Source organism: Siphateles boraxobius, unplaced genomic scaffold, assembly GCF_051911475.1.
Source record: "Siphateles boraxobius isolate OS27281-9 unplaced genomic scaffold, OSU_SipBor_1 222, whole genome shotgun sequence".
Lineage (NCBI taxonomy): Eukaryota > Metazoa > Chordata > Actinopteri > Cypriniformes > Leuciscidae > Siphateles > Siphateles boraxobius.
In genome coordinates, this window is record NW_027508836.1 from 761,768 (window position 1) to 785,926 (window position 24,159).

Below are 24,159 nucleotides of genomic sequence, written 5' to 3' on the forward strand. Positions count from 1 at the left end.
GTTAAAAAACGCAATCTTACTGTAAAATAAGGTTTGTTATAAACCAACTAAGATTAAAACATGCTTTAGCAGTATTTTTCGTTGTTAGTTCTTCTAATGTAGTTAACTCATGTTAATAAGTGAAATATTATTGTAAAGTGTTACTGCTGCAGTTCAAGTATCTTCAATAAAATAAAATGAAACGTGATGCAAGCGTAGCCATATTCTAATCTTTAACAACAATATTGAAAACGTTGCCAAAAAAGTTCACATTAATAATTTCTAATGATTAGTACTTAAGTTGTTCTGCTAGTAGATTAGTTTAAAGCTTCTGAAAAGCACACAGGATGTTGCGATTGTCCAATCACAATCAATTATTCCAGAGAGATGGGCAATAATAATATGATTATCGTTTACTCTGCTGTTTCTATAAGGCGGACTTGATCTTTGGATTGTATAGCTGTCTACAATAGTTTTATTATAGAAAACCAACGCATCAGAGCTGTTGAACCCTACACACACACACACACACACACACACTGTATGTTAATGATTGACGTCCAGAGCTGTTTTGCTAGTGAAATCCTTCTGCAGGAGTCAGCCGTCGTTGAGCAGAGGAACACACACCTGTGAACGGCTCAGATCCGCTGGTGAGTGGCTCTTACTGAACTTCATTAACACATATCAACTTAAATACATGTTTTTTTTATCGATTTAATCAACATTATTCTGTTGATCATTACATCGCTCAGACCTGTTAGTGTTTATTTAATGATCTTAGGTTTGATGTTTAAATGAGTTACTGTAATATTTTGCTTTTTTGTAGAATAGTGCTCGTGGTTAGGAAGTTAATGCAAGTGACAATATCTCATTCATTAAAGTCTCCCTGTCAATAATTGTATCCCTTAAAACTCATCTTTGATCACCAAAAGGACATATTTAAAAAAAAATGTTCACGTCTTAAAATATCTTGAATGTAACTCGACACCCTTGGCATTTAGTATGCGCTGTTCTATGAATATGCAAATGAGCCCCGCCCCCACTCACTCACTCACTCAGAGATCCACTCGTTGACGATCACACGTTGATCTGATTGGTTACAAGGTAGTTTGTGACGTCAGAAACACCAGCGATTTCAAAGCGTGTTTTTGAGACTGTCTTTGGTTCACTGCAGTTTTAAGGAGAAAATACTCAGCAATGCTGTCGACTTATGAATTTACACATGGTTTGCACAAGGGTGTAGAGTTACATTCAAGCTATTTTAAGGCATATTAAAAAATTCAAGCAAAAAATGTTTGCCGTTTTGGTGATCAAAGATGATTTTTTTTTTTTTTAGTTGTAAAGGCCAGTTGATTGGTCGCAATCTCTATGAAAGCTTGTTTCTACCACAGAATAAAAAAAATAATTCAGTAAAAAATTGTGAGTTTATACCTCGCGATTCTGACTTTTATTCGTACAATTTTGAGTTTCAGAAGTTTATACCTCACAATTCTGATAATTGGCGAACATCTAAAACGTCTATTTAAAGTTTTAGGATTTAGATGTTTGCATAAAATATAATGTGCACAGCTACTTTTAAATTATTGTTAATTGCGAGAAAAAAAAATATTTTTGACCGTTTTCACTGGACCCTGTTCACCGGCCAAACCTTGACCTCCTAAAATGCGCTGCATTACTTTAATGTTCCAGTTTTGAACATCACATCTGTGTTCCTACAAACCAATTATACAGATTTAATAGGTGAAGTTTCATGTCTGGTAATGAACCAGTGAATACGCCATTGGTTGAGTCGTAAACAAGCCCTGTGGTGCATCATCATCATCATCATCTGCGTGTCGCTGCAGATCTTCGGCTCACAGGTTTGCACATTAAGGGCGTGTCGCAAATTCTTCAGTGGTCCTGAAATTCGTCATGAGTCGACTTCCTTTAGTTGTCTGGAAAATGATTCAGACTGATGAAATAATCCAAACACGATCCGGTCTGCTTAAATTTTAACCCTATAGCTAGTGTTTTATATATGACACACACATTTCTAAGGCCTCAAACGATCAACTAAACCTATCAACTCCATGCTTCTGTCGACAGTCATAGTTTAGGCTTTTGAGGAAGGGTTATTTCTTCATCTCTCAAGCATTGTATTGCACTGCGTTATATGTTTAAAAACTACAGAGGTTTGATCATAAAACTAAGCATTAAAATATCATCTTACTAAGACATAAATGGCAATTATTGATATTTATGTGCATTTTATGTCAGTAGTCGCTATTGTTCTTCAGTATCTTCACCAAATTGCATATTTTTGTTCAGTTTCCTCCATATTCTCACTATATCATACGATTTAAGTCGCATTTAGATCATGAAAGCGTTCAAAACTTAGGGCACGTTTACACGACAACGATATGCGGGTCCTTCGGCCCAAATGGACCCGAAAAATTTAAATATTTATTTTTTAAAAATCATAGCTTCATCGGAATGGTCTGAAATTTGGTGACTTTTTTGGTACTTGGTATATGAACATCCAAAAAATTGGGGACAGGATTTGAATAATCTAAGTGGTTGTAAAAAAAATTGTCACACACCTTCGGCCCAAATGGACCCGGCATAGGAAATGAATGGGAAATTGGCAAAAATGTGAAAATACCGAGTTTTTTGTGCGTACAATCTACAAATCAGCCACGATCCAGAAAAAAAGCACACAACAGTGAAGGGGTGAATCTATAAAACATCAAGAGTACAAAACAGACACATCCACACACACACACACACACACACACACAAACACACTTTTATACATAAACAAACTAAAAAAATCAGATTTCATATGTGTTTTGCATTTTTAAAATGCTCAGTTTTTCCACCAGATGGCATCCATCTCATTTCAAAAATTGCTTTAATGAGGTCTAGGCTTGACACTAAAATGAAATACAGCTTTAAAAAAAAAAAAAAAAAATTTTTTTTTATAATTTTCTATTATATTCAATGGGGGGGGAATGGGTCATATTTATTGCATAAATATTAATTATAAATCATAAAATTCTCAAAACACCAAAAAAGAAAAGAAAAAATATTATAAAAAACAAGTAAAAAAAAAAAAAGATGATTTTCGTTTAATAAATATGAATCCCACCCCTCCGGCCCATTTGGACCCGAAGGTCCTGAGTGTGACCCTGAAACGAAGGACCCCAGAGGGTTAAAACGGAGAAGAGTTTTCCGCGTTCAGATCTTTTTTGTTGTTTACACGGAGACCGTTGTGTTTTCAGAATCAGAATCAGAATCAGAATCAGAAAGAGCTTTATTGCCAAGTGTGCTTGCACACACAAGGAATTTGTTTTGGTACTGAGGCTTCCAGTGGACATATACAAATACAACATGAAACATAATACTACAAATTATAAGAATAAAAAATAAAAATATAAATATATGAGAATAAAACTATCACAGTTGGGTTTAGTCAGAATAGACATTTTCAGATTTACAGATTATGAACCTATTTACAGTGTTTTGAATATTATAAATAAATAAATCTACACATAAGTATCACCTGAGTTGTGGGATATTGCACTAAACAGTGGGAGTATTGCACTTACAGGCATATGCCTTGGGAGGAGTGTTAACTGTTCAGGAGGGAAATGGCCTGTGGGAAGAAACTGTTCCTGTGCCGAGATGTTCTTGTGGCCAGTGATCTGAGTCTCCGTCTTGACGGTAACAGTTCAAACAGGTGGTGTCCAGGGTGAGTGGAGTCTGTGATGATTTTACCTGCTCTCTTCCTCACTCTGGAAGAGTACAGGTCCTGGAGGTTTGGCAGGGGGGCACCAATAATCCTCTCCGCAGTCCGGACTGTCCGTTGTAGTCTCCTGATGTCTGATTTGGTAGCTGAACCAAACCAGACAGTGATGGAAGCGCACAAGACAGACTCAATGACGGCTGAGTAGAACTGAATCAGCAGATCCTGTGGCAGGTTGAACTTCCTCAGCTGGCGAAGGAAGTACAGTCTCTGCTGGGCCTTTTTCACAGTGGAGTCAATGTGATTGTCCCACTTCAGGTCCTGAGAGATGATAGTGCCCAGGAACCTGAATGACTCCACTGCTTCCACAGTGCTGTTCATGATGGTGAGTGGGGGGAGTGCTGAGCTGTTCCTCCTGAAGTCCACGATCATCTCCACTGTTTTGAGCGTGTTCAGCTCAAGGTTGTTATAACTGCACCAGGCAGCCAGCTGTTCAACCTCCAGTCTGTAAGCAGACTCGTCACCGTTTCGGATGAGACCGATGACAGTGGTGTCGTCTGCAAATTTCAGGAGCTTGACAGTGGGGTCTTTAGAAGTGCAGTCATTAGTGTACAGGGAGAAGAGCAGTGGGGAGAGAACGCACCCTTGGGGAGCACCAGTGCTGATTGTGAGTGTCTTGGATGTGTGTTTCCCCAGTCTCACTCGCTGCTGTCGGTCCGTCAGGAAGCTGGTGATCCACTGACAGATCGAGGATGGTATGGAGAGCTGGGTCAGTTTGGCTGTGAGAAGACCAGGCATGATGGTATTGAAGGCCGAACTGAAGTCCACAAAGAGGATCCTTGCGTAAGTCCCTGGTCTGTCGAGATGTTGCAGGATATAATGCAGTCCCATGTTGACTGCATCATCCACAGACCTGTTTGCTCTGTAAGCAAACTGAAAGGGATCCAGCAGGGGTCCAGTGATGTCCTTCAGGTGGGCCAGCACCAGTCTTTCAAACGACTTCATGACCACAGACGTGAGAGCGACAGGTCTGTAGTCATTAAGTCCAGTGATTTTGGGTTTTTTGGGGACAGGAATGATAGTGGAGCGTTTGAAGCAGCAGGGAACTTCACACTGCTCCAATGATCTGTTGAAGATCTGCGTGAAGACCGGGGCCAGTTGGTCAGCGCAGGCTTTTAAACAAGCAGATGAGATGCCGTCTGGGCCTGAGGCTTTCCTAGTCTTCTGTTTTTTGAAGACTCGGCTCACGTCCTCCACACAGACCTTAAGCTCAGGTTGGATGGCAGGAGGGGGGAGTGATAATTGGAGAACAGGAGGTGATGCTGAATGTGTGAAGTGCAGATCAGACCGGGTGTGTGGTGTGAATGAGGGCTTTTCAAACCGACAGTAAAATGAATTTAAATCGTCAGCCAGGTGTTGATTGTCCACAGATCGAGGGGATGGTGACTTGTAGTTGGTAATGTTCCTCAGGCCATTCCAGACTGATGATGGGTCGTTGGATGAAAACTGGTTTTTCAGTTTATCAGAGTAGTTCCTTTTAGCAACTCTGATCTCCTTTGTCAATCTGTTTCTGGCCTGGTTATACAAGATTTTATCCCCACTTCTGTAAGCATCCTCTTTTGCATGACGAAGGTGTTTGAGTTTCCCAGTAAACCATGGTTTATCATTAGTGAATGATAAGAATGTCCTGGTAGGAATGCATGTATCCTCACAGAAACTTATATATGATGTTACAGTATCTGTGAGCTCATCCAGATCATTGGTAGCAGCTTCAAAAACAGTCCAATCAGTGCAATCAAAGCAGGCCTGTAGATTCTGCTCTGCTTCATTAGTCCATCTTTTTACAGTCCTTATTCCAGGTTTAGCTGATTTCAGTTTCTGCCTGTAGGTCGGTATGAGATGAACCAAACAGTGATCAGAGAGCCCCAAAGCTGCCCGTGGGATGGAGTGATACGCATTCCTTATTGTGGTGTAACAGTGGTCCAGTATATTACTGTCTCTGGTGGGACATGTAACGTGCTGTCTGTATTTTGGTAGTTCACGGGAAAGATTTGCTTTGTTAAAATCCCCAAGAATGATTAAAAGAGAGTCTGGGTACCTTTGTTCCGTTTCAGATATTTGTTCAGCCAGCTGTTGTAGCGCCGCGCTCACGCACGCGTCTGGAGGGATGTAAACATTCACGAGAATGAAAGAGGAAAATTCCCGAGGCGAGTAGAAGGGTTTACAGTTTATGAAATGTGCCTCTAAATTAGGAGAGCACATCTTCTTCAGTGTTGTTACATCTGAACACCAACTTTCGTTAATGTAGAAACACAATCCACCACCTCTCGTTTTCCCTGTTAGCTCCGCGATGCGATCCGCTCGGAACAGCTGGAAGCCCGGCAGATGTATTGCGTTGTCCGGTATGGCTTCACTCAGCCAGGTTTCAGTGAAGCACAAAGCAGCAGAGTTTAAAAAATCCTTGTTAGTGTGGGTGAGGAGAAGAAGTTCATCCGTTTTGTTAGGAAGGGATCGGAGATTCGCGAGATGAATGCTGGGGAGTGCAGTGCGCAGGCCGCGCTCGCGGAGTTTAACCAGCGCGCCGGCACGCTTCCCGCGTTTGCGTCTGAACGCGCGTTTGAACAACACCGCTGCCCCTCCGACGAGAATGTCCAGCAAAACGTCCGAATAATCAAAAACTGGAGAAAAGGTTTCTGGTGTGTGTTTCCTAATGTCCAGTAGTTCGTCTTTGGTGAAACTGATAGGAAAAGAATGACTAAACGCAGAACAAACGAACAAAAACAGCACAATAGCTGGAGAGCTCCACACCGAGGCAGCCATCCGCGGCGCCATCTTGGATCTATAAAACGCAGCAGTCGTGTAAACGAACGGCCAAAACGCATAAAAAGTTTTACGTTTTTTGAAACGGTAAACAGCCCCTTAGTTTCTCACTTCTGCCAATATGGATCAATGATTCTGATGACATCACTCTGCACTTCAGCTTCTTGTCAGATTTTCTGTCCAATCAAATGCTCTCTAGAATCTGAAGCTCCGCCCCCTACATTAGCCTGAAGCTGCGAAATCAGTCACTTGTTCACACATTTACTGTTTTCTACATGGTGAATGAATTGGCACATAGTGCACTATATAGGGTATAGGGAATGATTCAGACAGTGTAAATATGCTTTCCATTGCACGAATGAAGTCTGGTTTCTCGAACCCCACAGCTCCAGTTCCAGAGACACACACACACACACACACACACACACACACACAGCTGATCATATGATCGAGTCGACGCAGGACAGAATAATTGGATCCATTTCAATTCTACTCAAAATGCTGTATTTTAAAGCAATGGAGGAGATGAGGAAAAGCGGTTAGAGATTAGCAGTAAACTGCTTTACTGAGCTCAACATCAGGCCGAGCTGCGATATAAACCAAACGCTATTGGCTGATTTATAAAGGGGGAGGGGCTGTTTTATAGCCCCCGCCCTGTCAGTCTGAGAGCAGGATGGTTTCTGATTGGCTGTGAATGTTTATAGTCAATGGTCATTAGCAGAGGAAAAATAATCATTCTGGGGTGAAAAGCATCGTTAGCCAACCATGGACGCATGTTCTGTTGAATAGTATTCAATATAATTTATATTCAACAATATTATTGATCTCCTGCTGGACGATGACATCACAGTTTTCTCCAGAGCGGCTATAATGAACTAAATTAATAACTTTTTTAAAACAAAAATGAAACATCACTGAACTTACTTAAGCTTTTATTTTACTTTCTTCTAGAAACAAACTTTGTTGCATTATTTTCCTGTTATCTCTGTAAAGCTGATTTGTAACACTCTGTATTGTAAAAAGCGCTATAGAATAGAAATAGAAGTGACTTGACTTCACTTTAACTGTGATAAATGAAGGATATATATATATATATATATATATGTTGGTGTGAAAGGGCCTTTAGAGTGACTTTTACTCCTTCTAGAAGTGACAAAACTGGGGGAGTAGATCTAAGAGAAGAGAAGAAGTCTGTCGGTGACTCAGATCGGATAGAGACGCTCCCAAACCTGCGAACATGCAGCGGCACGCAGATCCACATGCTGATGGGAGAAAGTGTGTGTGTGTGTGTGTGTGTGTGTGTGAGAGAGAGAGATCTTCACGAGCGTTACGGCGATCCTCGGCTCCAGGTAAGACCGATTCAACGCTCTTTCTTTGATTGTCTCTCTCTCTCTGTCTTGTCTAAGTGAAGATCTCTGGGTGGTGTTGGATTTGTTGCACGACAGAAGAAAGTAAGAGGTTTTGTGAGATGGAGAACGAGCTCGTGAAGATCATGTGCTTGAGGAAAACGGTGAGCGGCTTCGTCCTTGTCTTTCCGGTTCTGACATTCACTCCCAATCCTGAAGGATCACTGCACAAACGGATGTTCTTCCTCAGTATTTCTGGCTTGTTTTCCATATGCAAATATCTAGATATTCTTACATCAAGATGCATTTAATGGAGAAGCAAAAGGACTGTCTGAACATATTGAAGTTTGATCAAAATTAAGTGAGTTTATGCTTAAAACACACTGGAAACAAACAAACAAGTGCCTAATATTTACTTAGTTTTAATGTCGCAAGTTTTTGCACTGAGATTTTTTTAAAGTAAATTTCACATATGGAATTAAGTAAACTCTGCTTAACTAAGTTAAGAAAAATTAACAAAGAAAATAAGTAATCAACCTTAAGTGTTTGTGCCTCGGTGCATGATGGGAACACCAGTATCAGAAAAGTTGAGTAGGTTTTACTTAATTTAATAATGTTGATATTTATGCTTTGATTTCTGCAAGTTTAAATGAGTGCTAATATAGAATTTACTTTTTTTTAATTGTTGCCTGAACTAACTTTTTCATGTAGAAATTACATTCTGTTTTTTTCTGTAGACTTCACCATAGAATCATTTTTAAGCGTACATGAACAAATATCTACTAAAAAAAGGAGAATAATATTATTTTTCTTACCTCAGGGGGAGATATTTGTTTCAGTGCAACAAAAGTGCTTTAATTTCTCTTAATTAATCTGCGTCATATTTCACCTCAAAAACAAATAAATACATAACAAGTGGCCTGTTGCATCGACTGTTAGACTAGTCTTACAAGTTAGCCATATTAATTTATTATCTCGCCATTTACTTTTTTTCCACTCAGAATTGCATGATATAAACTCGCAATTGCAGGGGAAAAAAAGTCAGAATTTCGATTTAAAAAAAGTCAGAATTGCAATTTAAAAACCTAAGGTGAATTTTGAACCTGTTCATAACTTGTAACTTGCATACAAACACAGATTATTATCATGTGGAGGAATTATTGTGAGATGTACACTTGCAATTGCGAGATAAAAAGTCAGAATTGCGATAAAAATTCTGAATTTCAATTTAAAAAAATCAGAAGTGCAATTAAAAAAATTCTGAATTGCAATAAAAAAGTCAGAATTGCAAGTTTATATCCCCCAATTGTAAGACAAAAAAGTCAGAATTATAAGATAAAAAAGTTTATTCAGTGGCGGAAACAAGCATCCATACAATTTCTAAGTGTTAGTTAGTGCTTTATGCACGTATGCAATATAAGACATTCATTGATTTTTAGTAATGAGAATTATATTATTTTTGTTATCGAAGGAGAAAAACTCAAGTAAAATAAAAATACTGAAATAATTGTATATGCATAAATGAAAATGGTCCTGAAAGACTGAATTTTCTTGCAAAATATAATTTAATTTTCTTTTGATTCTGAGGTGACCTGGATGTTTTAATGAGATTAGAATAAAGTTGAGCTGTAAGCGAGTGTAAATAACAGTAAACTCAAGCACTGAAACAGTCGTTTGCTCGTTTCATTTCTATGGTGTGTGTCTTGATCCGGTTCCACAAACCCACAGTGAATAATGCATAATGATGCAGTGGTGTTGTTAAGCCTGATCTTTTACTTGTCTAAACAGAGCATGACATTCCTGGACATGGATTTGGCATGAACTTGATGAAGAGAGGAAAACGTAAGGTGAATTTTAAACCTTCCTTGCATAACTTTATAACTTATATTGGGTGTAACTTGCATACAAACTCAGATGATTTTCCACATATGGAGTAATTGTGCAATAGCATCTTAAAATTTCTAATTGTTGACAATTAATTCACAATTATGAGAAATAAATGAATATTATGCCTGAAAATTGCAAAGTTATTGCAAATTCACATACAGGTGAAACTCGAAAAATTAGAATATCCTGCAACAGTTCGTGTATTTCAGTAATTCAGATTAAAAGGTGAAACTAATATATTTAGTATATATAACTATATACAAATGCATGATTATATGCATATAGGCCGACATTTCTGTGTTTAAAATCCTTTTTTATAATTGATTTCATGTAATATATGTAATTTTCTGAGATTTTGAATTTGGGGTTTTCATAAACTGTACGCCATAATCATTTCAAAACTCAAACTCTGGAAAAGTCAGAATTGCGAGAGTCTGAATTATGCCTGAAAAAAATGCGTCTTGTTATTGCAACTTCACATATTGCAAATTCAACTAGTCAAGTGATTTTCAAAACTCAAATTCTGCAAGTTATGTCCATTTAAAAATCTTATTTTCCAACGTTGAATCAATATTTTAGGGTTTGATAGAAAATAAACACCCATCTCATGTTGTTTGAATGGATAACGGTTATAAAGCACATAATGAAATACTCAACCAGTTTGGTTAGTGTAAATATGTCTCTGAGACGGGTTATATAGGGCGTATCTCTAGTGATGTGACGCATACACTTGTTTGTATGATTTAGTTTCTGCAACTCTAAATTTACTTGATCAGGAACATTAGATCTCAGTGTCATTCTTCATCAAGAACGAATCAGAAACGCACGTTTGCAGAGGAAAGCAGAATTGAGTTTTTTAATAAACCAGGCATTTTATATTATGAATATTGTTGGCTCTTTCACAAACTGCTTTTGTTCCTCTTTTTGAAAGTTGCTCTGGATAACACTATCTGCTAAATGCTAAATGTAAACCAGTTTTTACTGTACGTTTCGGCTAATTTAATTTTTTTAAGAATATGGTGAATATGACATAAAAATAGATATATTTTAGATATATCTCTCAATTCCACGCAATTCTGACTTTATTTCTCACAATTGAGTTTATTTCTTGCATTTCCAACTTTATTTCTCGCAATTCTGAGTTAATTTCTCGCAATTCTGACTTTTTCTCGCAATTCTGACCTTATAACTCGAAATTATGACTTTATATCTCACAATTATATCATTATATATCACAATAATGCCTATATACCTCACAATTCTGACTTCTTGCAATTATGACTTCATATCTTACAATTCTGACTTTTCCTCGCAATTATGAGTTTATAACTTGCAATTTTATTTCTTGAGATTTGAGTTGATATCTCATAATTCAGACTTTTTTCTCAGTTGCAAGTTTATATCGCACAGTTCTGAGGAACAAAAGTCAGAATTGCAAGAACTAAGACATACAAACTCAGTTTTCCCTTATTTCCCAGAATTGCCAGATATACACTCGCAATTTCTAGAAGAAAAGTAATTATGAGATAAAAAGTCAGATTTTTATAAATTCCACGCCAGAAACAAGCTTCCATAATTTAATCTAAATGTGCATTTCAACACAGAAATCTCAATGCCCAATAATTATAAATGACACAAGCTTTGCACTGTTTCTCAACCATGTTATAAAGGATATGACTTCCTGATTTCTTACACAATTTGAGTAAACATGGCAAAAATGGGAGTTCCCAATCCCAACCTCTCTAATGTTGTATTTTGACATGCATTTTGTCCGACTATAAAGTTCAAATATCTGCAAACCCCTTAAGTTAGGATTGTATAAATCCGAATGTTTGGTATCTGATCCATCATGGCGTGTTGAGATGTAGCTCTCGGTGCGGTCGTGTCTCGACGTGTTGCAGGAAACCAGAGTAGAAGAAACGCTGCTCATCTGTCATGTGTTTCTCCACACACACACACACACACACACCCGCTGAACAAACACACACACGCAGGACACTGAGTCTGGATGCAGGACTTCTTCTCACTCATGTCTTGTGTTTCTGTCCTGATCAGGGTCTAGTGAAAGAGCTGAACTGAGGGAAACACACACACACCTGCACAGGTAACATCTATGAAAACTGATTCGTTTATGCTTGTTGGTTCATTTGATTGTATTCTATTTGGTTTATTGAATACTGGTGTGTTTTTTGTTTTGTTTTTTTTAAAACATACAATCAAACCAAAAATGATTCAGACACCAGATATAATTTTTGATATTTTTCTACTAGTGTGTGCAGGACACTATAGTTCATTTCTGTAAGTGAGGAGAACAAAATAAAGTAAACTGGGACATATTATACACAAAAACTCTGCCAGTAAAAATATGAGACCAAAAATGATTGGGACACTTTGAGCTGATCATGTTTTGCTGAAGTGTTTTTTCTTTAATAACTAATGCACCTTTTTACACCACAGACTGAACAACATGAAGCATTGCTTGGTAACTGGTTGAGCTAAACTGGTATTATCTAATTGTGTAGTTAAATTTAACAGCTGACAGATATTCAACATAATTCATGTGTGAGAGTCTAACAGAAGGACGGACAAAACCTGTCAAATATCAACTGAGTTCATAACTCTGAGTTCTGCTCATATTTTATTACCATTTCCTAAACTATAGCGGATAAACTGTGATAATGTGAGAAATGTTGAAGGTTTTGGTTTGACTGTATGTATAATGGTTTAGTAAGCATATATATGTAGGTCAAGGTTTGGCGTGTTGTGTGTCAGAGATGCTCTTCTGCAGACCTCGGTTATTATAACTAGAGCTTATTTGAGTTACTGTGGCCTTTCTATCAGTCTGGTCATTCTCCTCTGATTTCTGACATCAACAAGGCTTTTCATCCACTGGACATTTTCTCTTGTTCAGATCATTCTCTGTAAACCCTAAAGATGGTTGTGCGTGAAAATCCCAGTAGATCTGAAATACTCAGAGAAAATGCCACGTTCAAAGTTATCTTTTGAGCTTCAGAAGATCGTCTTCACCATTTCTACATGCATTGAGTTGCTGCCGTGTGATTGGCTGATGAGATATTGTGTTAACAAGCAGTTGAACGGGTGTGTGTATATATTTGCAGAATCTGTTAAAATGTGAATAATTTGAACAAAATAAGAGGAATCGTACAAAATGCATGCTTTTTTTTTTAGTCCACAAGATAAAAATAGATATTTATAAAAATGATCCCGTTCAAAAGTTTATGAACCCTTGTTTTTTAATACTGTGTGTCGTTATCTGGATGATCCACTTCTGTTTTTTACCGTTTGTGATGGTTGTTCTTGAGTCCCCTTGTTTGTCCTGAGAAGTTAAACAGCCCAACGTTCTTGAGAAAATCCTCCAGGTTAGGGTTTTTTACACACTTTCCAGCAGTGACTATGATTTTGAGATCCATCTTTTCACACCGAGGACAACTGAGGGACTCAAACACAACTATTAAAAAAGGTTCAAACATTCACTGATGCTCCAGAAGGAGCGAGGGGTGAAAACTTTTGAACAGGATGAAAATGTCCACATTTTTCCCCCCCAAAAATTCGTTTAGTACGGCACTTCGGAAGCAACAGAAGATACGTACATGTTTCCCAGAAGACAAATTAATTACAATTTATCTTGATCTCCAAATTCAAAAAGTTTTCACCCCCGGATCTTAATGCATCGTGTTTACTTCTGGAGCTGTGAATGTTACTAAAACCGAAAAAGTTTTTCCTTCGCGATTTTAACGTATTTAACGATTTTAGAACAATCTCCGTTCACACTGATCCGTGAGAACGATTAAAATGCACTGTATTATTCATGCCAGGCCAGTAGATGGCGATGTTACTTTGTAAAGAAACACTACTTGCCTTTAGACTGAACACGTAACATGCATATGTGTGAACGGAGATTGTTTTCACAACGTTGTTGTCACCGTTTTCGCATATCCGTGTTTTTGTACTTCACACACAGATGATAGCGGTATTGTTTCCAAAAACTTGCACTTTGAAACCCGTTTTAAAACCGCTGTTGTCGTGTAAATTAACGTCCAAACTGCATACATTTTTCAGTTTTACTGAAAATTTTTATTACAATATTTTATTAGATATTTTATTACAATATTTACTTTTCTAAAACATACTTTATGGATAACATAATGGATAAAAAAAATGAATTGATTGTCATGTGTTCGTGACGTCTTATCTGGGTGTTTTGCGTATTTATTGCTCACTGTTTAATGTTCTCTAGTGGGCAAATATTGATTGACAGCTCATACAAGAGGAGTTTACAGACACACACTCATATATGGAAATCCACTGGCTTCTGTTTGTGCAATTGTAGTTTATTAACTGCATATGTTTGCAAAACCCTTGAAGAACCCTCAAAAAGTTGATAATTTTTAAGAAATGCGAGGGATCATAATAATGCGTTTAGTTTGTATTAAGTTCGGGTCTGATAAGGGTATTTCATATGAAAGATATCTGACACGCATGATCCTGAACCAAGAGGATGGACGCTTTTCATAATAATGCAGGTTGTAAAACACATGATGAAAACGTGTTATCAGAGTAACACAAACGACACTTAAATAACGCAAAAAACATTAACAGAATCACACAAAACACCCTAATGTACATTACTGATGCCAAAAATAAGATTAAATTATTTAAATAAAATATAATCATATGTTATGAGTCATGCTGGGACTTCTGGTAATGTCCTTTTTCACCATAACTTATACAGTAATTCATAGTTCTTTCTTGCATTTTGCAAATTTGACAGTATTTTATGATAAAGTTACATATACAGTATTGTGATGTTAAACCATTTACAGTTTTTAACTGTATGCAGTATGTTAGGATAACTTCCTGAATAGGTTTTTACTAGAGATGCACCGATGACTCGGCCAATAATCGTTGTCGGCCAGTAAAAGCAATTATTTTCACTAACGGCCGATTGTTTAAAAACAGCCGATGATCAGGGCTGATTATATCCTGTCAATCAAAAGGGGGCGGGAAAACGTGTCAGACGGCAAATCATACTGTGTGTGAAGAAGATGTCTTGTGTTAAAGTTAGGGCTGTCTATATGTCAATAACGCTTAAAAAACAATTAAAAAATAGCGACCCTATGAATCACCTGTAGCTCAAGCCAGGGTTGCCATGTCTGCAGTTACTCCTGCAATTACTCTGTTACTCCTGATAAGAAACAAAGTTTCAGTTTTCAATTTCTGTCCATTTTATCATGAAATTCAAACTAAAATGGTGTCTATAAAAATTACCTTATATGCAACTGAGATGTAACCAAATTTGATTGTAATTTTTTATATCAGAAAATAAATAGCAGTTGAATGTAATAGTTTTTAACTTTTTAATATTAATGTACCAAATGAGAGGCTCCCTGTATAGTTTACAGCATTAAATGGGAGAGGGTTTTTTTTCATAAGAAAATTAAACTATCAGTATCGCCAGATTTCATTCTGAATAATCGCTATCGGTATCGCCAGATTTCATTCTGAATAATCGCTATCGGTATCGCCAGATTTCATTCTGAATAATCGCTATCGGTATCGCCAGATTTCATTCTGAATAATCGCTATCGGTATCGCCAGATTTCATTCTGAATAATCGCTATCTGTATCGCCAGATTTCATTCAGAATAATCGGTATCGGTATCGCCAGATTTCATTCTGAATAATCGGTATCGGTATCGCCAGATTTCATTCTGAATAATCGGTATCGGTATCGCCAGATTTCATTCTGAATAATCGCTATCGATATCAGCAGATATCATTCTGAATAATCGCTATCGGTATCGCCAGATTTCATTCTGAATAATCGCTATCGATATCAGCAGATATCATTCTGAATAATCGCTATCGGTATCGACAGATGTCATTCTGAACAATCGCTATCGGTATCGCCAGATTTCATTATAAATAATCTCTATCGGTATCGCCAGATTTCATTCTGAATAATCGCTATCGGTATCGCCAGATTTCATTATAAATAATCGCTATCGGTATCGGCAGATTTCATTCTGAAAAATCGCTATTGGTATCGCCAGATTTCATTCTGAATAATCGGTATCGGCAGATTTCATTATAAATATTCGCTATTGGTATCGGCAGATTTCATTCTGAATAATCGGTATCGCCAGATTTCATTATAAATATTCGCTATTGGTATCGCCAGATTTCATTATAAATAATCGCTATCGGTATCGGCAGATTTCATTCTGAAAAATCGCTATTGGTATCGCCAGATTTCATTCTGAATAATCGCTATCGGTATCGGCAGATATCATTCTGAATAATCCCTTTGGGTATCACCAGATTTCATTCTGAATAATCGCTATCGGTATCGCCAGATTTCATTCTGAATAATCAGTATCGGCAGATATCATTCTTAATAATCTTTCGGGTATCACCAATTTCATTCTGAATAATTCCTATCGGTATCGCCAGATTTCATTCTGAATAATCGGTATCGGCATCGACAGATATCATTGTGAATAATCGCTATCGGTATCGGCAGATTTCATTCTGAATAATCGGTATAGGTATCGCCAGATATCATTATAAATTATCGCTATTGGTATCGACAGATGTCATTCTGAATAATCAGCTATCGGTATCGACAGATGTCATTCTGAATAATCGCTATTGTTATCGGCAGATTTCATTCTGAATAATCGCTATCGGTATCGACAGATGTCATTCTGAATAATCGCTATCGGTATCGCCAGATTTCATTCTGAATAATCGCTATCGGTATCGCCAGATTTCATTCTGAATAATCGCTATCGGTATCGCCAGATTTCATTCTGAATAATCGCTATCGGTATCGCCAGATTTCATTCTGAATAATCGCTATCGGTATCGCCAGATTTCATTTAGAATAATTGCTATCGATATCAGCAGATATCATTCTGAATAATCGCTATCGGTATCGCCAGATTTCATTATAAATAATCGCTATCGGTATCGCCAGATTTCATTCTGAATAATCGCTATCGGTATCGCCAGATTTCATTCTGAATAATCGATATTGGTATCGCCAGATTTCATTCTGAATAATCGATATTGGTATCGCCAGATTTCATTCTGAATAATCGTTATCGGTATCGCCAGATTTCATTATAAATAATCGCTATCGGTATCGCCAGATTTCATTCTGAATAATCGCTATTGGCATCGCCAGACTTCATTCTGAATAATCGCTATCGGTATCGCCAGATTTTATTATAAATAATCGGTATCGCCAGATTTCATTCTGAATAATCGCTATTGGTATCGCCAGGTTTCATTCTGAATAATCGCTATCGGTATCGGCAGATTTCATTATAAATAATCGCTATTGGTATCGCCAGATTTCATTCTGAATAATCGCTATCGGTATCACCAGATATCATTCTGAATAATCCCTTTGGGTATCACCAGATTTCATTCTGAATAATCAGTATCGGCAGATATCATTCTTAATAATCGCTTCGGGTATCACCAGATTTCATTCTGAATAATTGCTATCGGTATCGCCAGATTTCATTCTGAAGAATCGATATCGGCATCGGCATATATCATTGTGAATAATCGCTATCGGTATCGGCAGATTTCATTCTGAATAATCGGTATAGGTATCGCCAGATATCATTATAAATTATCACTATCGGTATCGACAGATTTCATTCTGAATAATCGCTATCGGTATTGGCATATATCATTATAAATAATCGCTATTGGTATCGTCAGATATCATTCTGAATAATCGCTATCGTTATCAGCAGATATCATTCTGAATAATCGCTATCGGTATCACCAGATTTCATTCTGAATAATCGCTATCGGTATCGATTTAATTCTGAATAATCGCTATTGTTATCGGCAGATTTCATTCTGAATAATCAGCTATCGGTATCGACAGATATCATTCTGAATAATCGCTATTGTTATCGGCAGATTTCATTCTGAATAATCGTTATCGACAGATTTCATTCCGAATAATCAGCTATCGGTATCGACAGATATCATTCTGAATAATCGCTATTGTTATTGGCAGATTTCATTCTGAATAATCAGTATTGTTATCGGCAGATATCATTCTGAATAATCGCTATTGTTATCGGCAGATTTCATTCTGAATAATCAGTATTGTTATCGGCAGATATCATTCTGAATAATCAGTATTGTTATCGGCAGATTTCATTCTGAATAATCGCTATTGTTATCGGCGGATATCATTATAAATAATCAGTATTGTTATCGGCAGATTTCATTCTGAATAATCGCTATTGTTATCGGCGGATATCATTATAAATAATCAGTATTGTTATCGGCAGATATCATTATAAATAATCAGTATTGTTATCGGCAGATATCATTATAAATAATCGTCTATCGGTATCGGCAGATATCATTCTAAATAATCAATATTTTTATGGGCAGATTTCATTCTGAATAATCGCTATTGTTATCGGCAGATCTCATTCTGAATAATCGCTATTGTTGTCGGCAGATATCATTATAAATATTCGTCTATCGGTATCGGCAGATATAATTATAAATAATCGCTATCAGTATCGGCAGATATCATTCTGAATTATCGGCCATCGTTATTGGCGAAAAATTTTGTATCGCTGCAGCTCTAGTTTTTACTGTACATTTTTACTGTATTTTTCTGTAAAAATGACAAACATTTTTACTACTACACAAAAATGACATCTTTTATATCTAATGTTTGTATACATTCTGCATTGGATTCACTTCATGCATCAGGACAGATGTTGAGGGTCACAGCAGGACCTCAGCTATTACTGAGGAATAATAGTGGAACGGTGATCAGATACTAGTCAATACGTTCATCCACGCTGGTGATGTGATCGATCGAGTTGATGCAGAAAAGAGGCCACCTAACCCTTCAGCAATACCGTCATATAATGTTACCAGCAGCTCCTAGAGGACAAACAAAGTGTTTCAAAGCTTTCATATCATTAGATTCAACCTTCAAGTAAAACAAAACGACTCAAGAGTCAATACAGTAAAAGTATTGAGCTATAAAATTAATGTGGCGCTGCTCAGATCATTTGATCTTAAGAGAATTTGATAGGAAATATTTTAAAATGTCTGGCTTTTAATGTCTAGGAAAAATGACCACACATATGATATAATAGTCAAACAAAAATGTTTTTTTTATCATATTTTATCATTTTATAGCTCATATGGTATAATATAGTGAGAATACGAAGGGAAAAGAAGTATTCAGAGGCCCAAACTGAGCAAAATATGCAATTTGATACAGATGCTGATATTTATATGGACAAATAGTAATATGTAATATAATAATTCTGATGCTTGTAATGTAAATCAGTGATAACAGAATAGCAGATACTTGCATGAAATGCATATAAATATCTGCCAATAATGTCTTAGTAAGATGATATTTAAATGCTTAGATTTATGATCAAAACATATGATGCAATACAATGACGATTAAGAGATGAACAAATAAACCTTCCTCAAAAGCCTGATGATCATATTTGATACTCATGATTTTTCAAATAAATAATGATGGATAATCAAGTAAACCGAAGCTGCTTCAGTGCAGGTAAAATATTATCAACAATCTATAAGTTATTCCTAAGTTTACTTGATACAAATCCCTCAGAGTTGACCGCAGAAAGACACGTGAAGCACGAGCTGAAGGAAGATTTCTGTACAATTACACTAAAAGACTTTTACTTGATAAAAGCGTCTAAACTATCAATCAGAATGACTGTCGGAGCTTGTGTGAAGCGGGTCATTTAGAGGCCTTAGAAATGGGTCTATCAAAAATAATACATGGTTAAATAGGGCTAAATAGATTCCTACAGGCTTGGGAAATCCAATGTACCCAAAATCAGGACATTGTTTTCTGTGGTCGCTCTCACTGACCTCGATATAACCTGCAGGAATATTGAGCCTGTCACTAGTAGTTTGGTTCCCATGGTTCACTGAATATGCATTAAAGACTCGATCTACAGCTGTCTGACTTTAGTGTCCGTGTAACAGGACTCTCGGTGTCAGGTTTGAAAGAGTTAGAAAAGGGGCGTGTCCTCAGGTGTCTGATTGACAGCACGTGTCACACCTGTCCCCGCCCTCTTTTGAGTCTTGTTTTGTTTTTTTGACGGGCATCTCTTCAGTTGGATATAGTGCATGTTGTGAATGCGACTGCATGGCATTGCTGGCGAAACTGAGCGTGTCGTTTCACGATGGGACCAACTCTTGTTTTCCGCAGGCTGTCGGGATGTTCCTGAGGAAGAAGAAGAAGAAGAGGAGGCTGGAGATCTCCACGCCCAAGAACTTCGAGCACAGGGTGCACACGGTCTTCGACTCGGCTCAGGGATGTTTCGTCGGTCTGCCGCCTCAATGGCAGAGCATCATCGAAACACTGAAGAGACCCAAACCTGTGGTGGACCCGTCCAGAATCACACCGATCTATCTCAAACCCAAGAGGGTAAAGTGACGTTCAGACCAACACAATATGTGCTTCTGTATCAGACCCACTTTATTATATGTTTTTGGCATTTATACATATAATTAACATGTTTATATATATGAACTATACAGTAGTTTGAATTATGCATAAAGCAATTATATATATATATAATTGCGGTATGTATAATTTGAACTACTGTATAGTTTATATATATATATGCAATTATTGGTTAAATTATATTATATATATTTGTGCATTATTTGCAAAGCTTAATGACTTTTTATGACAATTAGGTAAAAATATCAGTAAAAAAAATATACATTTGATATTACAGCGCTGCATAGATAGTTTTTTATTTTTTACATTATTATGCAATTATTATAAATAGTTACTAGGTAGGGGAGTATCCCAAACTATTACAGAATATCACATATGTATGTGTGTGTGTTACATATATTATATATGTATAAATCACGTTTGTGTGTGTAATCCAAAATGGATGCTTGCATTTTTTTTATTAATTATTTGAAAAACTTAGTGACATTATTTTTATGACAATTAAGCAAAAATATCAGCCAAGAAATTATGTAGTTGATATTATTTTGCAAAACATTTCACTGTATAGATATTTCATTAATACCGTTCTATTTGTAACATTATTATGCAGTTATTATATACAGTTGATTCTCATGCCCAGATCACATTTCACTCCAAAATCAAAAAAAACAAAACAATTATTGCATAAAGAAAATTATAGCATTATTTGCAAAACTTACCGACAATATTTTAAGTCAATTAAGAAAAAATATCAGGCAAAGTATATAATGTCTCTTGATTTTGCTGTGAAATAAGACTGAGACACATTCTTTACAGCATCTACTATCATTTCTTTCAAATCTTCCCACAAAGTGTTTTTCCCTGAGGAAGTTTGTTTCACGTTAATGTTTGCGGCTCCAGTTAATGATCACATGTCTGTTAAACAGGTTCTGTCTCATGTTTATATCTAAACCATCGTCTCCGTTACATTTCCCCAGAGTTATCACGTATCCGCTGCTCCATTCAAACGTTTTAAGAATGTGAGATTAAGCCTTTTTATTCGCTAATGTTGACCTGATAAACCTGCTCCACGCTGGCGTTATATAATCATCTGCTCTAGGAGAGATGCATCATCCACCAAATGACTTCGAGCGAATGTCTGAGATCCAGTCAAATTCTGCTTAGAGATGCAAATGAGATGCAAATAGCCCTGAATATTGTTCTTGTGAAAATATCTGCTATCTCTTGCTTAATATGAGATTTTGGTGTTTGTGCATATGTCAGTTAGAATGGAGTGAATGTCAAATAATTTCACAGCATCATTTGAGGAGAAAAACTTAAAATATGGCCTTAATTAAGACAATTCTGGAGTTTATAGAATATAATTCTTTAAAATGATCCCTAAAATTAAGAATTGCATGTATATAAAGATCTAACAACTGTAATCGTGTTAGATCATTTCTCTCTATAATGCATGACGTTTTTATGGGATTTTATGGTACTTATATTTCTGCAGTATTTATAATCCATCTACTGACTTTTTGAGCATAGACCTGAAAATTGAATTTCCAACTTAAACTGCCGTAAATCTTGAAAGTTTGGTCCCTTTTTGAAGACGACACGTGGCAAGTTATTGCTGAAGTGAAAAAACTGAAAAAAGGTTTTAAAAAGTGAACTTACAAAAGTTATAGAATTTTACATTTATTGCTGTGAAAAAAAATAATACTATTTTCAGTTTTTATATTAAATGTATATTTTCCAAAACACATTTTACTCTATAACTGTGAGAAATATTAAAGCTATGAATCTAAAAACGTTGTGGTCAAAATTTGAGGTTGAAAATGAGCTTTGGGTCAGATTAATCTTTCACCACGAGGAGCACAAGTGTGACTCTCTTTTTCAGGACCATTGAACCTTTTTGAATGAATTATGAAACAAATTTGATTCATTTCAGTTCAATAACCGTCAACATTGCAAAATTCATGAATTACGAAGTAAATTTGATTCAGCTCAATTCAATTCAATGTTGATTCAGTTCAGTTCAATAAGTGTCAACACTGCAAAGTTCATGAATTACGAAGTAAATTTGATTCAGCTCAATTCAGTTCAATGTTGATTCAGTTCAGTTCAATAAGTGTCAACACTGCAAAGTTCATGAATTACGAAGTAAATTTGATTCAGCTCAATTCAATTCAATGTTGATTCAGTTCAGTAACCGTCAACACTGCAAAGTTCATGAATTACGAAGCAAATTTGATTCAGCTCAATTCAGTTCAATGTTGATTCAGTTCAGTTCAATAAGTGTCAACACTGCAAAGTTCATGAATTACGAAGTAAATTTGATTCAGCTCAATTCAATTCAATGTTGATTCAGTTCAGTAACCGTCAACACTGCAAAGTTCATGAATTACGAAGCAAATTTGATTCAGCTCAATTCAGTTCAATGTTGATTCAGTTCAGTAACCGTCAACACTGCAAAGTTCATGAATTACAAAGCAAATTTGATTCAGCTCAATTCAGTTCAATGTTGATTCAGTTCAGTTCAGTAACCGTCAACACTGCAAAGTTCATGAATTACAAAGCAAATTTGATTCAGCTCAATTCAGTTCAATGTTGATTCAATTCAGTTCCATAAGTGTCAACATTGCAAAGTTCATGAATTACGAAGCAAATTTGATTCAGCTCAATTCAGTTCAATGTTGATTTAGTTCAGTTCAATAAGTGTCAACATTACAAAGTTCATGAATTACGAAGTAAATTTGATTCAGCTCAATTCAATTCAATGTTGATTCAGTTCAATAACCGTCAACACTGCAAAGTTCATGAATTACGAAGTAAATTTGATTCAGCTCAATTCAATGTTGATTCAGTTCAATAACCGTCAACACTGCAAAGTTCATGAATCACGAAGCAAATTTGATTCGGCTCAATTCAGTTCAGTGTTGATTCAGTTCAGTTCAATAACCGTCCACATTGCAAAGTTCATGAATTATGAAACAAATTTGATTCAGCTCAATTCAGTTCAATATTGGTTCAGTTCAATAACAGCCAACATTGCAAAGTTCATGAATTACGAAGCAAATTTGATTCAGCTCAATTCAGTTCAATGTTGATTCAATTCAGTTCAATAAGTGTCAACATTACAAAGTTCATGAATTACGAAGTAAATTTGATTCAGCTCAATTCAGTTCAATTTTGATTCAGTTCAGTTCAATAACCGTCAACATTTCAAAGTTCATGAATTACGAAACAAATTTGATTCAGCTCAATTCAGTTCAATGTTGATTCACTTCAGTTCAATAAGTGTCAACATTACAAAGTTCATGAATTACGAAGCAAATTTGATTCAGCTCAATTCAGTTCAATGTTGATTCAGTTCAGTTCAATAACAGTCAAAATTGCAAAGTTCATGAATTATGAAGCAAATTTGATTCAGCTCAATTCAATTCAATGTTGATTCACTTCAGTTCAATAACCGTCAACATTGCAAAGTTCATGAATTACAAAGCAAATTTGATTCAGCTCAATTCACTTCAATGTTGATTCAATTCAGTTCAATAAGTGTCAACATTACAAAGTTCATAAATTACGAAGCAAATTTGATTCAGCTCAATTCAGTTCAATGTTGATTCAGTTCAATAACTGTCAAAATTACAAAGTTCATGAATTACGAAGCGAATTTGATTCGGCTCAATTCAGTTCAGTGTTGATTCAGTTCAGTTCAATAACCGTCAACATTTCAAAGTTCATGAATTACGAAACAAATTTGATTCAGCTCAATTCAGTTCAATGTTGATTCAGTTCAGTTCAATAACCGTCAACATTTCAAAGTTCATGAATTACGAAGTAAATTTGATTCAGCTCAATTCAGTTCAATTTTGATTCAA

General features: G+C 36.2%; 1 protein-coding gene across 11 annotated transcripts in view; it reads left to right on the forward strand.

Moving 5' to 3' along the window:
• The first annotated feature begins 7,187 nt into the window (after positions 1–7,187).
• Positions 7,188–24,159, forward strand: part of pak6b (p21 protein (Cdc42/Rac)-activated kinase 6b) — a 37,057-nt gene continuing 20,085 nt past the window's right edge. Inside the window, exons 1-6 of one of the 11 annotated variants that reach the window (XM_077240256.1) lie at positions 7,188–7,872; positions 7,969–8,033; positions 8,155–8,230; positions 9,658–9,711; positions 11,812–11,860; positions 20,036–20,254. In XM_077240256.1, the coding sequence (XP_077096371.1) occupies positions 20,045–20,254 (210 nt within the window). In that variant the 5' untranslated portion in view covers positions 7,188–7,872; positions 7,969–8,033; positions 8,155–8,230; ... (1 more) ...; positions 11,812–11,860; positions 20,036–20,044. Of the gene's footprint in view, positions 8,231–9,657; positions 9,717–11,811; positions 11,861–20,035; positions 20,255–24,159 lie in introns of all 11 variants that reach the window. The other 10 variants (XM_077240250.1, XM_077240255.1, XM_077240253.1 and 7 more) reach the window with 10 other exon arrangements.